The following is a 15,352-nucleotide window of genomic DNA, read 5'->3' as shown; positions in this document are numbered from 1 at the left end:
CTATGATACTCAGTGTTAAGAGTAAAAGACCCGTCATAGACTAGGACAAGTCTTTGGAAAACAATCATCTGATAAAGGACTAGTAAAAAGAACAATTAAATCTCCATTAGAAAATAAAAACCTGATTAAAAGTGAACCGTAAAACTTGGAAGTGAGATTACAGTATGCTTAGATTTAGGTGATTTTTAGAAAGGAGAAAATTCCAGGATTGATTTGTTGTTATTGAAATTCCACTAAGACAAAGTCATAGGACTTTGGTTTTTGATCAGTTAAATAGACATCAATGTCAACAGATAGAATTCTTTTTTCTTAAAACTTGTTCACATATTTTGATCCATTTTTCTGTGGCATTTGGGACAGGAAACCTTTTGAATTTATATTGAAAAAGGGCCAAAGACCTTACACCTCACTAAAAAAGGTATACAGATGGTAAGCATATGAAGAGATGCCTTCAATCGTATGCCATCAAGAAACTACAAGTTAAAACAACGAGAAACACTGCACACTTCTTAGACCGACATCTGGGACACTGAGAGCATCGAATGCTGATAAGATGGAGCAGCAGGAGCTCATTCATCACTGGTGGGGATACAGAAATGACCACTTGGGAAGATGGTTGGGCAGTGTCCTGCAAAACTAAACACACTTACCATGTGATCCAGCAGTGATGCTCCTTGGTATCTACTGAAAGGAGTAAAAAACTTATGTCCACATAAAAACCTGCACATGGAGTTTTATAGCAGTTTTATTCATAATAGCCAAAACTTGGAACCCATCAAAATGTCCTTCAGCAGGTAAATTGATAAACTGTGGTGCCTTCAGACAATGGAATATTATTCAAGCAGAAGGAAATGAATTATCAATCCATGAAACAATGTGGAGGAAACTAAAATGAATCTTAGTAAATGAAAGACAATCTAAAAAAGCTGCTGCTGCTAAGTCACTTCAGTCGTGTCCGACTCTGTGCGACCCCATAGATGGCAGCCCACCAGGCTCCCCCGTCCCTAGGATTCTCCAGGCAAGAACACTGGAGTGGGTTGCCATTTCCTTCTCCAATGCATGAAAGTGAAAAGTGAAAGTGAAGTCACTTAGTCGTGTCCGACTCTTTGTGACTCCATGGGCTGCAGCCCACCAGGCTCCTCCATCCATGGGATTTTCCAGGCAAGAGTACTGGACTGGGGTGCCATTGCCTTCTCCCCTAAAAAAGCTACATACTATGTAATTCCAACTATATGACGGTCTGGAGAAGATAAAACTGTGGACACTAAGAGATCGAGTGTTGGTGGGGAAATGGAGAGAGTAATACACAGAGCCTAGATTTTTAGGGCTGTGAAGATGCTCTGTGATACTGTAATGATGGATGTGTGTCATCATGCTGCTAAGTCGCTTCAGTCGTGTCTGACTCCGTGCAACCCCAGAGACAGCAGCCCACTGGGCTCCCCCATCCCTGGGATTCTCCAGGCAAGAACACTGGAGTGGGTTGCCATTTCCTTCTCCAATGTATGAAAATGAAACGTGAAAGGGAAGTGGCTCAGTCGTGTCCAACTCTTAGCGACCCCATGGACCGCAGCCTACCAGGCTCCTCCATTCATGGGATTTTCCAGGCAAGAGTACTGGAGTGGGGTGCCATTGCCTTCTCCATGGAACACACGACAGCAAGAATAAACCCTAATGTAAACTCTGGACTCTGGATGGTGATGGTGTGTCCATGTGCAGTCACCAGTTGTGACTTTTTGGCTGGACAGAGGTTTGTCTTCCTGTCCTGGGTGAGCTGGCCCAGAGGAGTTGGATCTGCGAGTGTGGTCAATGGAGGCTGGAGGAGAGTGTAGACTGCGATTGGACTGCTGTGTGGAATTTCTTCTCCATTCCCTACCCTGCCACCCTCCCCCTGGCCCCATCCATCAGCGCATGTCGGCCGTCTCTCCCCAGGTCTTTTGATCAGACAGTGGAGGGGGTGGAGGACTCTGTCTAAGTGGTATATTTCCTTCTGAGACCCAGGCTATGGAGAGGGGACCAAAGACTGTTCTTTCAACTACTTCCTCTTTAGGAGACCAGTTTAATAAATCTGGACATTACCCAGTTGGGTCCCTCTGCAGTACGAAGTGACCTTTTGAGTCACGATGCATTTCCAACAATGAGTAAGACATCTGAGAACCTAGCTGGCTGAAGGTGAGGGTGGCTGGAGAGGACGGTCTGGGCCTGCCTGAGTCCACCGTAAGCAGCGACTTACTTCTTCCCAGTCGAGTCCTGCATGTGAGGGGAATTAATCTTCAAACCCTCCGCCTCGGTTACCAAGTAACAGTCACGGTTGGCTTTGCAAGCCCGTGTTCCCAGTGCCAGCCACTCACTCATTAACACTTCTGGAAGGGCTGCATGTTAGGGTAAACTCCAAATGCTCTGTGAAGCCACGGGCCATGTCACCGAGAGCTGCCCAGCTGCACACACTGATTTAATCAGTGAGCAAGCATCTGAGCAGGAGGGACATAGTGGACCCAAGCCATCACTGCCACCACTGCAGAGCATCTAGGATTGGGTACGGGGCCGAAGCCCAGCTCTGGCCCTCAAGTGGCTGAATGGAGGCAGGTGGCCACCCTTCCGCCTCCTTCCCTGACTGTGACACACAGCACTTACTCTGAGCGCAGAACGGGTCAGTGAGCAGAAAGGTTAAGCATGGCCCAGCCTCTGGCAGATGCTTGCTCAATGTGGGGCCCAGTATCTGTGGTGCTGGGAGACAAGGGGACCCAAGGGGATGATCAGGAAGGTGCTCTTGGGCCTGGTCTAGAAAAGAGGACAGGAAATGTGATGACAAGCCTCTAGTGTCCAACAAAGCACGTTCTAGGACCAGGACTGCTGTGGCTGGAAGTGACCCAAGAGATGCAAGTCACTGCCGAGGGATACTGTCTTGGCAGTAGCCCCAGAGGAGGGGCATTTGCCCCCAACCCTCCTGCTCCTTACCTGAATTGCATGCATTCGGTAACAAGCCCTTTCTTTCTGGGACAACTCTGGTTCCTCTGGGTCCACTAGACCCCTTTACATTTCCCAAGTCTCCTTTGTGTGTAAAGAGGTGCCCCTCCCCCAGCGGTCCCCATGGGGCAGGGGAGGGGGTAGGGTGGAGAAGACCCAGCTGCACTTTGAAGCGTGCACCGTGGGCTGGAATGTCACCGCCGTGCTGGTTTAATCATAAATTTACTGCCTGCCAGGAAGCCCTCTGCTCTGGTCCAGCCCTCAGTCCCACTCGCTCAGAGCCGGCCCTGCTGCAGGATGGCTGTGGACAACTCCACCAGCGACCCCCATACCCCCAGGCCGCAGCTGACCACAGTGGACATTGCCATCATCACCGTGTATTTTGCCCTGAACGTGGCCGTGGGCATATGGGTGAGAGGACAGTGGTGGCACAGGCTGGGGCGGGCACTGGGGCGTGGGAAACATCCGGAATGTCCCTGGGCATGGCATCCTCTCTCTGGAGGCCTGATGCCCTTGGGCCCTCCTCCCAGCCACGGGAAGATTTGCCGGAGACCTTGACCAAGCCCCTTTCTCTCTTTGGCGACAGATTCTCAAGTCTCTAAAGTGAGGAACAGGAAGTATCTCTAAGGGCAGGTCGAGCAGGACGCTGGGGGCTTCTGTGCGGCTGATAAGCTGGGCGCTTGGCGCAGCGCGCAGTCTTCTGGCCTCCCCTCCGAAGTCAGATGGCCTCACAGAATCACAAGGGTTCTTGGTTGCTCCCACACCAGCTGAGCCAAATCCAGGGCGGGGCAGTGGCATGCAGGGCCTGGGGTCTCTGTTTTAACAACGCTGTGTCCGCCAACCTTGCCTAGTTCATAAGCCAGTTTCTTCGGCCTTTGAGAAGAGAGAAGGGCTTTCGGTCACCACAGGCTCCAGCAGCAGTGGGGCAACCGCTACGCAGGTGCTGTGCGCATTGCACCGCTCAGCCCCATTGCAGGTGAACCCCAGGGCTTCAGGGGGCAGGGACTTGGGCACTGAACCCAGGACCCTGCCCGGAGGGGAGGGCCTCCTCCATCTACTCCTACTCCTGGGTGGGAGGTGGACACAAGCCAGCCAGTCTTGTCTCCAGAGCTCGCCCGGCTGGCACCCCTGAGCCCTGACTGGCAGTGGTCTTCCTCTCCTGCTGGAGAACGAGGGGCCCCTCTTATCTTCTCTGGCCATGCCCCCAGTTCTAGAATCCTTGGAAGTTGCTCAGCTTTTCGACCTTCAGGGTCTTTATCTGTAAGACATGTATCACCTGCCTGGTCCTAGGTCCCAAGTTCCCAAATGGGAGAGGTCTTCTACTTGAGGTGACCACATGTAAGGGACCCTGCTGCTGCTGTCGATCCTGTAGTAGAAAGTGCAAGTGGTGGAGCTAGGGGTGGAGGCGGTGGGGTGGGCGGCGGTGGAGATGATGGTGGAGGCAGAGGAGGGGCTGGTGGCAGTAACAGCCGCACTGACTGGAATTCATTCTCCTGTGATTAAATAGTAACTCTCAGGCAGCCCAGTGCTGAGTGTCAGGAAAGTTGGGTCTGTGTGTTCTGGGAACAGTTACTTAACCTCCTATTTCCTTAAACACACCCCGTAGATCTGTATACTCGCCTCTCACAGCTGTTCCAAGGAGCACAAGAGCCCAGTGGATGTGAAAATCCATTCCAACCATAGTATGCTGTGTTCTTGGGAGCACTGTGCTGGGGGTCAGAGGAGGGGCCCCTGCAGTGGAGGCTTTCTTTTAAAAAATATAATCATTACTATTTATTAATTTATTTCCTGGTCTTAATGACCCAGATAACCACAACAGTGTGGTGACTCACCTAGAGCCAGACGTCCTGGAGTGTGAAGTCAAGTGGGCCTTAGGAAGCACTGCTACGAACAAAGCTAGTGGAGGTGATGGAATGCCAGCTGAGCTACTTCACATCCTAAAAGATGATGCTGTTAAAGTGGTACACTCAATATGCCAGCAAATCTGGAAAACTCAACAGTGGCCACTGGACTGGAAAAGGTCAGTTTTCATTTCAATCCCAAAGAAGGGAAATACCAAAGAATGTTCAAACTACCAGACAATTGTGCTCATTTCACATGCTAGCAAGGTCATGCTCAAAATCCTTCAAGTTAGGCTTCAACAGTACATGAACCGAGAAATTCTAGATGTACAAGCTGGATTCAGAAAAGGCAGAGGAACCAGAGATCAAATTGCCAACATCTGTTGGATCATAGAGAAACCAAGAGAATTCCAGAAAAACATCTATTTCTGCTTCATTGGCTATACTAAAGCCTTTGGCTCACAACAAACTGTGGAAAATTCTTAAAGAGTTGGGAATATCAGACCACCTTACCTGCCTCCTGAGAAACCTGTATGCAGGTCAAGAAACAACAGTTAGGACTGCACATGGAACAATGGACTAGTTCAAAATTGGGAAAGGAGTGCATCAAGGCTGTATATTGTCACCCTGTTTATTTAACTTACATGCAGAGTACATCTGAGTACATGCAGAGTACATCTGAGTACACGCAGAGTACATGAGGAATGGGACAGGCTCTGTGACTTAGGTGGTTTGGGACCCCTGGAGCTGGAGTGAGTCAGGACCACTCAGTCAACCACTGGGAAAGATGAGGCCCTTGTAGGAAGGGAAAATGATGTGAGAAGGCCGTTGGCAACATCTATTACATCCTTGAGGATAAGAGAACACGACAGAGAAAAGCAGGGGCTAAGACCAGGGTGGCTCCGGAGGTTGTGCAGTGCACCACCTACGCAGCTGGACGTGCCATCCTGGCAAGATGGTGAGAGTCCTCAGACTGTACTCTGTTCAGTGTGGCTGGATCATGAGCACAGAGAGAAAGCAGAGGTCAGGGGGGTGTAGTGCGACAGGCAGCCAGCAGTCATATCAGAAGCTTCGAGTGGTGGGCCCAGACAAACCAGCTTAGTCATCCTGACCATCTGGGCAGCAGACAGCAGGCAGGTGGAGTCTGGGAGAACCAGGCCTGCATGTTGATGGACCCGTGTTTCAGCAAGTAGTGGTGCCTCTTCCTCTCGGGGGCTGGGCGATGGTCTGTGGTGTGGCTGCATGTTTGTTCATCCGTCCATCCATCCATTAGCTGATGAGCCTTCAGGTTGCTTCCACCCTCAGGACGCGGTGCATTACACAGCTGTGAGCAGCCCTGTGGGGGTCATCCAAGCACCTGCTCTCAGCTCTCCCAGATGTAGCCGGGATGTAACTGCTGGGTCTTGGGACACCTGTGTGTCCCACTCTCTGGGGAGCCAGTGCACTATTTCCTGCAGTAGCAGCCCATTCTTCCCTGCCTCTGGCCCAGCGAAGGCTCCAGTTCCTGCCCCTGTCTTTGCAGTCCTCCTGCCGGGCCAGCAGGAACACAGTGAGCGGCTACTTCCTGGCCGGCCGGGACATGACGTGGTGGCCGGTGAGTGCCCCCAACCCCTCCCACCCCTCCTTGCACGGGGGCCACATCTGACCCCTAGGTCAGCCTGCATCTGCATTCTTGCCGTCACTGCCTGTGTCCTCCTCACACCCAGGGTCAACCCCAGGCCGGGCCAAGGAGGCAGAGATGGGGCCGAGGCCGGCAGGGGTCCCTGAGCAGCGGTGGGGGGGCAGGTGGTAGAAGGCATGGAGAGGGCAGGGTTGATGCTAGCTCCTCCCCTCTCTCTCCTCCAGATTGGAGCCTCCCTCTTTGCTAGCAGCGAGGGTTCGGGCCTCTTCATTGGACTGGCGGGCTCGGGAGCGGCTGGAGGCTTGGCGGTGGCCGGCTTCGAGTGGAATGTGAGTTCCAGAGGAGGGTGTCCGCTGTGGGTGAGAGTGGGGTGGGGTGGGCAGCAACCTTGATAGGTGCTAGATGGTGCTCATCAGAGCCCACCCCTCCATGGCGAGGGGCAGTACCCAGGAACCCGGAAGGCCAAGATCCAGGCAGGCAGGGTTGATGGGGAAGTCGGGTCTACAGAATGCTGCAGGCAGGGAGCCCTGAGCCTCGGCCATCATCCTTAGTGTTCAGGGCTGCAGAGAGGAGGCGAGGACAGTTCTTGACCCTGTATGTCCCTATCCTTACCTGCCTTGGTCCCCCGCAGGCTACCTATGTGCTGCTGGCCCTGGCATGGGTGTTTGTGCCCATCTACCTCTCCTCGGAGGTGAGTCTGCTCAGGGACAGCCCAGCTGGGGGCCTCGGGACAGCTGGGCCTGGGGTGGAGTGGGTGGTGGTGATGGGCAGGACCCCTGGCTTCGCACATGAGTTGGTAAGTGAAACCATAGTCTCAGCTCTGGGTTTGTTTCCAGTCCTGCTTAACGTTCCTATCAACCCATGGAGTCAGGTCCCCTGGGCCCTCAGCCCAGGTGCCTTGTCTGTTGGTCTCTACTGTACCTGCCTGTTGCATCTGGAGGAGGATGCTCCATCTACCTGAGCACACAGGCTGCACACCTGGGCTGCAAGTCGCATCCTCAATTGCGCTGCTTCTTTAGTCCCAGCCGGCGTCACTAAGCCCGGTGGTTCACATTTCCTGGATGTCTCAGTCTCATACTTCCCCATCTAGCCAGAGCTCACCTGGATTTGTTATAACAGCCTTCCAACTTGTCCCCTGCCCCCAGCCACAGCCCCCCATGCATCCCTCCAGTCTCAGCCTGCTACGGCCCAGCCTAAGCCCCTCACCATGTGATTGGAAGTGTAAGCCTAGAATTCTAGGCCTGGTGCTGGGGCTGTGAGATGCTCCGGGCCTAATTGCTAGCTGTGGCCTTGCAGCAGTGAGCTTAGCCCCGCGGCCTGTGCCCCTAGATCGTCACCATGCCTGAATACATGCAGAAGCGCTACGGGGGCCAGCGGATTCGCATGTACCTGTCTGTCCTGTCGCTGCTGCTGTCCGTCTTCACCAAGATATCGGTGAGCCACCCCTTCCCCCACCAGCTTCTGGCCAGCTTAGCCGGAACATCCCTGCTCTGGGGCCCTCAAAGCGACCTGACAGCCCCTGATTTGCCTCTTCCTTGTCTGACAGCTGGGGAGACCAAGGCCCAGAGAGGCACATTGACTTGCCCAGGATCACACAGCTGCACCAGAGTCCTGGGAAGGCAGAATGCAGCCCTGTGACTCCTGCTTTGCCCCTGGGTTCTTGGCTGGGCTCTGGTTCCCGGTTCTGGCCAGCCAGGAGTGCCCACTAGGGGGCGCCCAGAGCCTTCTGTCTCTGGCCCAAGGTGGCAAGTGGCTGTCAGCTCCACTGCCAGGCTGACCCCCCTTTCCCTGGGGGGCCTGGCTGGGCACATCATGTCCACACCCTGGGTCTCACAGGGAGGGAGACTGAGGCCAGGATGGGGGGAGCTGGTCCCAAGCCCATGGGGCCTCCATGGCCACTCCAGGCCTGTGTTCTCCCTCCTGAATCCCCATCACCAGCCTGTCCCCAGAGGCCATCCAGCCGCTCCAGCTCTGGCAAGGCTCAGAGGTGGACAGCGGTCCCTGCACAGACCGAGCCTGGTTCCTCCCTCCTGCCTGGCAGCTTCTGCAGGGTGTCCAGGGCTTCCTCCTCCACTACCCTGGGAGCCCCTGGAGCCCCGGGAGCCTCGCCTCAGCCAGGCCTCCACCTGGGTTGCCAGGCCCCTGCTGGGTGGGAGTGGGTTTCGGAGGAGGGGTTGGTTAGTAAGCAGGCCCCGCCTTTTCTCCAAAGAGGGTCTCCCCAGGGCTTTCTCCTGGAGGGGGCGCTGCTGCCCTCCAGGACAGCTTCCATGTGCTTCCTCCTCCCTCTCCTGCCCCTCCTGAGCCCCCGCCCCTCAGGAAGCAGGGACTCAGCACGGTGGGGGGGTGCAGATGTAACACAGGGGATGGACCTCAGAAGAGAAGGCAGCGTTCCTGCTGGGTGGCACAGAGCTGGGGTCTAGTGGAGAAAAGGATGCTGATGGGGAGGGCAAACGCCAAGGAGGCAGGGGTGGTGTGGGATGCTTTGGGGGTGGTCATGGTGGGGGGCTCAGACCCCAGGGGTCAGACACCTCAGGACCAGAGGAGGAGGCGGTTGGGGGTGACAGGGAGCAGTGGGCCTGGGACTGACCAGCAGTCACACAGCCAGACCGAGGCTGCATGTCGCTCTTGGGGGCCCCTCCCATCCCAGGCCAGAGGGCTGGTGAGAGGTGAGGAAGGGATCTGAGTGCCCAAGGGACCCAGGGGCTTTGCGCAGGTGACGTCAGGCTTGTGTTAGTGCCGCCATCTTCCCCCACCAGAGGATGCACTTGAGCAGACAGGGGTGAGAGGCGAGGGGCCAGGGTGGGGTCTGCCAAGGCCAACCTCTGGGCGTAAGGGTCCCCCAGCCCATTTGTCCTATTGGTGGCTCTGAGGCAGAGTTCACATCTCATACTCAGAGCCTGGGCAGGGTGTCCAGAACAGTGGGGGAGTAAGTGGGGAGAGTCCTTAGAGGACACTTTGTGCACAGCCCTGTTTACAGACAAGACGATGGAGACCTAGGGAGTGGTCTCGGTGAATCAGGCAGAGACCACGGTTGGAGCCCAGAGGGCTGATCACTGCCCCACTTTGTGATGAGGTGACTCAGTTGTCATCATTCAGTCGCTCAGTCGTGTCCAACTCTCTGTGACCCCATGGACTGTAGCTCACCAGGCTCCTCTGTCCATGGGATTCTCCAGGCAAGAATACTGGAGTGGGTTGCCATTGCTTTCTCCAAGGGATCTTCCAGACCCAGGGATCAAATCCTCATGTTCTGCATTGGCTGGTGGATTCTTTACCACTAGTGCCACTGGGGAAGCCCCAGGTAACTCAGTTTACCCACCTATAAAATGGGAGGGAACCCATTGATGTCAAGGCTGGGGTTTCTGCACTGAGGCTGGGGCTGCATGGATGAAGCGGGAGGAAAGCAGGGGGAATGCTGATTGCCAGGCCAGGCCTTGGAGGGACTGGGTTCCCCTGACCAAGGCTTTGGGCTGAAGCTATTTGCAGCTCTGGAGCCCAGCAGGGCCCCTGAGGCCCTGACCCCACTGGGCGGAGCCCCTGAAATGCCCTGTGTGTCCACATGCCCAGGACTGACCTCAGCTCCAGCCTGCTCAGAGACCATAGGGCCCACCTGCTGCCAGCCCCAGGCAGGGACACTAGTCTGCAGAGAGAACCGCCAAATGACCCCAGGGGGCCTAAAGGCTGGAGGGTAGCCGAGCTCCATCACTGTGTGCTCCAGGCCGGTCACTTAACCTCTAGACAGTAGAGAAACCCGGTCTGATGCCCTGGGTCATTCAGGAGCTCGAAGCCAGTTGCTTCAAACCTATGCGCCTGTGCGCCCCTCTGTGGAGTGGAGCGGCTCCCTCAGGGGTCCCACCTGCCCCACCTTGGCTTCCCCTGCTCTGGGTCTGCAGAGGTCAGGGGGCTGGTGGGGGCTGAGCACAGTGCTGGTGGTGCTCCACACCCACCCCCCACCACTTTACAGACAGGGTCCGTGGGGCTCAGGAGGTAAGGTGACCCGCTCACCAGGGTCACAGACCCAGGGCTCTTAGCTCCTACCTAGCTGCAGCTCGCCTGGGCCCCCAGGACAGAGTTCAGCAGAAGGAGAGGTCTGATGGGGCTGGGGGACAACCTGGAGCCTGCAGCTGACCGCACACTTTCCTGGCCTCTAGCAGCACCAGGAGCCTTTACGGAGGCCACGCAGGGTCCCCGAGTCCCACCTCCACACCCATGCCTGTGCTGTCCCCGCCGCCCAACCATTACTCTTGGAAGGAAGTCCCTGGGCTGCAGAGCAGTTTGGGAAGCAGGGCATCGGGGGCAGGCTGAGTCCTGAGTGATGCAGATACAGGGACGTTCCCAGACGGAGGGACCTAGCTGAGCTAAGGCCTGGAGGCAGCAAAGTGCTGGGCATGGATCAGCAGCCAGTCTGGCGTGACCAGAGTCACTTGGGCTTAAAGGCAGAGCCTGAAGGCTGGGCACACAGACCAGGGCTCCCTTCCAAGGTGACTCGGGTCTGGGGAGGGGTCTTTTTTCTTTCTTTGGCTGTTCTGGAGTTTGGTTGCTGTGCAGATTTTCTCTAGTTGCAGGACATGGGCTTCTCACTGCTGTGGCTTGTCTTGTTGTGGAGCACAGGCTCTAGACACGCAGGCTCAGCAGTTGCAGCTCCCGGGCTCTAGAGCACAGACTCAGTAGTTGTGGTGCACGGGCTTAGTTGCCCTGAGGCCTGTGGGATCTTCCCAGACCAGGGATAGAACCTGTGTCTCCTCTACTTTCTAGAACCAGCCCCCTGCTCCCTTTGCCTGGTCACTCCCATCTCTGATACTTGCCAGGGCCTGACCATGGGGAGGTCCCTTCACCTCCCTGTTCCTGGTCTGATGGAGCGGGGTGAGAGGGGTGGGGCTTGGAGAGACCTTCCTGCTCTTATATTCAACAGCTCTGGGCTCCTCAGCTTGGGCTGCACTGGCTCACTGCCAGGGGTGGGGGCAGAGTGAGGGGCCACTGTTCTGAGAGCAGCTTGTCAGCATCCCCACACTGGCTGGTCTCTGCTCCAGGAGAGGGGAGGGGAGGATCCTGGGTAAACAGGGGTCTGAGAGCCTGACTTCAGCAGAACTGCTGGGCCCCTAGCTGGGCCGGTGTTCTGGTCTCACGCAGACTGTCCCCCATGTGGCAGCTGACCCGTGGCCTTGCCCAGCCTTCTCAGAAGTCTCTTGGCCCCACAGGCTGTGTTTTGGGGTATCTTCCTGACGTGAAGCAGGTTTGGACACTTGGGGGGTGGGGCCCCTGGTCTAGCCCCTAGGTCCTACAGAACGGGATCCTCCCTCCTTTTCCAGGCACCCACTGCACAGTGAAGGTGTGTGTGTATGGTCTGTAAGGCCTGTTCCAGCATTGATATTCTCAGGCTCACCCCAGAGCCCTGACTGTCCTGTGCTCCCCAGAGTCTGGGATGGCAGGACTGAGTCCAGTTCAGCCCCTGGGAATAAGCTCCAGCCTGAGACGTGGTCCTGGTTTCAGTTTCAACCCCATGGGGAGGGTTCAATAAGCAAGAGCGGCCCCCTGTTCCCCCAGCCTGGCCCGGCGTAAGTCTGGTCTCTTCTCGGGGGCCCTGCCTAACAAGGAACAGACCATAGGGACCCATTTTACATAGAAAGACGTGGGTCTGGAGACTGAGACACAGGGTCCTGTTCTCTGAGACCCACTCCTCCCCCAGGAAGCCCTCCAGGACTCTCCTCCATCCTCAGGCAGGAGCCAAAATGAACAACAAGCTGCTCCCTGGTGGGTAGAGGCTGCTAAGGACTTTATTAACATCCACAATGTCCCCTGCCCACCGTTGTCTACAGCCAGGATGCACCCCTGCTCAGGACAGCCCCTGGTGGGTGAGGCGGTCTCCCCTTCCTCGTCAATGAGGCACCAAGGCCACTGGGCAGACGCGTGGTGCTCTGGGTCCTGGGGTCACCTTGGGCCTCTACACATGCTTCTTTCACTTCCCCAGATCGACCTGTATGCGGGGGCCCTGTTCGTGCACATCTGCCTGGGCTGGAACTTCTACCTGTCCACGGTCATCATGCTCGCCATCACGGCCCTTTACACCATCGCAGGTGCAGCACCCAGGGACACACGGGAAATTGGGAGGCTAGCTGGTGGGGGTTCAGGGCACCTCCTCCTGTAGCCTGGGACCTGGCCAGTTTGAGCCAGGCACATGGGCCTCTGCAGCTGCTCAGCCAGCCTGGTTGCTGTATCCACCTATGCAAGAGCAAGGGGCATGGGTGTGGGACAGCTATCCCTCCCAGAGCTCGGTTGCCTCCCCCATTCCTCCCCCGTCGAGGCCAGGCGCTTCTAGCTCTGTCCTCTCCACTTGCAGGGGGCCTGACTGCTGTCATCTACACAGACGCCCTGCAGACGCTCGTCATGGTGGCGGGGGCCGTGATCCTGACGATCAAAGGTGAGGGCCGTGGGCCTATCCATGTAGCAGGCCCCCATGTCGGCACTGGGGGTGGGTGTCCCCACAAGGCCAGGCTGTGGGGCCCTCAGCCCCCTGCCAGCCTCCCCTGAGTGGCAGAAGCCTGTTCCCCTCTCACCCCAGCTGCCCTGTGGCACTTCTGTCACCAGCTCAAGCCAGCTGGTGTTTGGCTGCAGAGCTGATGCAGGAGGCAGGGCCATCCATATCCACGCTGGGTCAGTTATGGGAGGTGGGGCTGTGGGTGGTGTGCCCCCACACCACTGGGAGACCACGTACTTGCCTGGACATCTGCCCCCACTGTTTGAAACCTTGTACAAGACCCCAGAAGTGCTGTGGCAGGCAGGACAAAGGCAGGGTGGGAAGAAAGGGGAACAGGGGTAAGCTTGGGGTCTGTCCTGGAGGTAGTGAGCTCCTCAACCTGGGAAGCATGCAAGAAGAGCCAGGAGGAGCCCATAGAGGGCAAACAGAGGCCTTTACAGTCTCTTCCAGACTCAGACTCTAGGACCCTTATTTAGTGTCTGTACCTTTGCTCTGAGCGCTCACCTCGGCCTGGCCTGGGCTCTGGGTGGGAATGATGCTGGGGGCTGTGGGGAGAGGGTGGGGAGCGGGGCCTGGGGCTGTCTGGGCTTTGTGTACCTGCCTCCTCACAGACCAGGGGCCTGTGTCCCCAGAGCCCACTGCAGGAAAGCACCTGGGCAGCCAGGCCCAGTCTGGTTAGGGGTGGTGGGGCAGTGATCACAGACAAAGCAAAAGCCACAGGCTTCCCTGGTGTCTCAGCTGATAAAGAATCCTCCTGCAATGCGGGAGACCTGGGTTCAATCCCTGGGTTGGGAAGATTCCCCTGGAGAAGGGAAAGGCTACCCACTCCAGTATTCTGGCCTGGAGAATTCCATGGACTGTATAGTCCATGGGGGTCACAAAGAGTTGGGCACAACTGAGGGACTTTCACTTTTGGGCCAGACCCCAGGGCAGACAAAGAACAGTGAGTGGTGAACATGATCTCGGCTCTGGCCAGCTGGCTGGCAGTGTGGCCTTGGTGGCTCCCCTGCCCTCTCGGGACTCTGTTTCCCGTCTCAGAGCCACACCCACCCTGCCCCCCAGCCACTCAGCTCCACCAAAGTCTCATCCTTTGGAAGCCCCTGGGTCAGGACATTAGCCCTTTCGACTACCGGGGAAAGTCCTCGAGTGCCAAGGAAAAGACGCAGCTGCGTCCTCGAGTCGACCGTGAGCCTAGCAGGGGGCCCCCTCCTGACCGACGGGCATCCAGAGGTTGCAGGACATGGGGTGCCCACGTGCAAAATGTTCCTTTAATATTACTTTAAATACAAATAAAATAGTCTTTTGAATTCACTTTTTTAAAAAAACCCTCTGTCTCCACACCTTTCCAGACATTGGGAAAGGTAATGGGAAAAAGCTGAGTCTCCTGTACTTGTGAGACTCCTGAGTTACTTGTGAGACGAGGGCAGTGGGGCCGGGAGTCACAGCCACCGGCCACTGACCATCACCATCCCACCCGCCCCTGCAGCTTTCGAGCAGATTGGCGGGTACGAGCAGCTGGCAGAGGCCTATGCCCGGGCTGTCCCATCCAGGACCATCTCCAATACCACGTGTCACGTGCCCCGGGCAGACGCCATGCACATGTTCCGAGACCCCCACACTGGGGACCTCCCGTGGACTGGGATGACCTTCGGCCTGACCATCATGGCCGCCTGGTACTGGTGCACTGATCAGGTGAGGGTCCATGTCACCGCCCTCCCCAATTCCTGCCTTCCAGGGTGCCTGTGGAGGTGTGGGTGGCCCAGGAACCCCTGCACAGTGAGCCCAGGCTGGGCAGAGGCCATGGACGGTGTGGCCCGGGCACGGGGTGCTAGGGGTCCTTGCGGTCCCGGGGGGCGTGGGCTCGCCGTTTAGAGTCAGATGGGGCCCACTGGCTGCCACCCGTCCTGGCCTTCAGGTGCTTTGACTGGGACAGTTTGGAGTACGGGATTCCCAAGGGGCTGGGGTGTTCCTCGGTGGCCCTGCTGTTGGCCAGGGCACTGGCATTTCGGGCTGGCCTTGGGCTCCCAGGACCCGGCAACATGCGGGGCCCTGGGCCGCTCTTGGCCTGCCAGTGCTGGGGGCTTGCCACAGCTGGGCCTGCTTTCCTGCTGGAGCTCTGGGTGCCATCGGCAGTGGGGCAGAACCGCGGCGGTCCCAGGGTCCTCAATGGCCGCGGGAAGCCGTCTTTCTCCCTGGTGCCTGAGGCAGGGGCTCCGTAGTGGTGAAACCGCTGGCCCTGGTAGAGAGAGAGCAGACAGGTGAGACCAGGGGGCTGGAGGCAGCTCCATCCCTTCGTGAGGGCTCTGGCCTGCAGCGAGCATGCCTGGTTTAGCTCTCTGGCCCTGGCCCCCACCAGCTGGGGGTCCTGGACACATTTCCTTCCCTCCTCCGTGCCTGTTTCCCCACAGGTACTACGGGAGTGATCCTGCCCTTATGGTCATATCAAGGCCAGCG

The 15,352-nt window shown here is 57.0% G+C and overlaps 2 protein-coding genes across 2 annotated transcripts in view; one reads left to right on the top strand and one right to left on the bottom strand.

Annotated features, from left to right (window-relative positions):
* The first annotated feature begins 2,089 nt into the window (after positions 1–2,089).
* The window catches only part of SLC5A10 (solute carrier family 5 member 10), a 56,590-nt gene continuing 43,327 nt past the window's right edge, over positions 2,090–15,352 (top strand). Inside the window, exons 1-8 of the mRNA XM_027974813.3 lie at positions 2,090–3,375; positions 6,328–6,399; positions 6,651–6,755; positions 7,058–7,117; positions 7,756–7,860; positions 12,392–12,497; positions 12,761–12,841; positions 14,385–14,590. Of these exons, the coding sequence (XP_027830614.1) occupies positions 3,262–3,375; positions 6,328–6,399; positions 6,651–6,755; positions 7,058–7,117; positions 7,756–7,860; positions 12,392–12,497; positions 12,761–12,841; positions 14,385–14,590 (849 nt within the window). The 5' untranslated portion in view covers positions 2,090–3,261. The remainder of the gene's footprint in view (positions 3,376–6,327; positions 6,400–6,650; positions 6,756–7,057; positions 7,118–7,755; positions 7,861–12,391; positions 12,498–12,760; positions 12,842–14,384; positions 14,591–15,352) is intronic.
* Positions 12,180–15,352, bottom strand: part of FAM83G (family with sequence similarity 83 member G) — a 31,259-nt gene continuing 28,086 nt past the window's right edge. Inside the window, exon 6 of the mRNA XM_027974812.2 lies at positions 12,180–15,134. Within this exon, the coding sequence (XP_027830613.1) occupies positions 14,727–15,134 (408 nt within the window). The 3' untranslated portion in view covers positions 12,180–14,726. The remainder of the gene's footprint in view (positions 15,135–15,352) is intronic.

The sequence above is a fragment of the Ovis aries genome, chromosome 11 (genome assembly GCF_016772045.2).
Source record: "Ovis aries strain OAR_USU_Benz2616 breed Rambouillet chromosome 11, ARS-UI_Ramb_v3.0, whole genome shotgun sequence".
NCBI lineage: Eukaryota > Metazoa > Chordata > Mammalia > Artiodactyla > Bovidae > Ovis > Ovis aries.
Note: the sequence above shows the minus strand (reverse complement) of the source record. Positions and strands in the feature narration are given on the sequence as shown.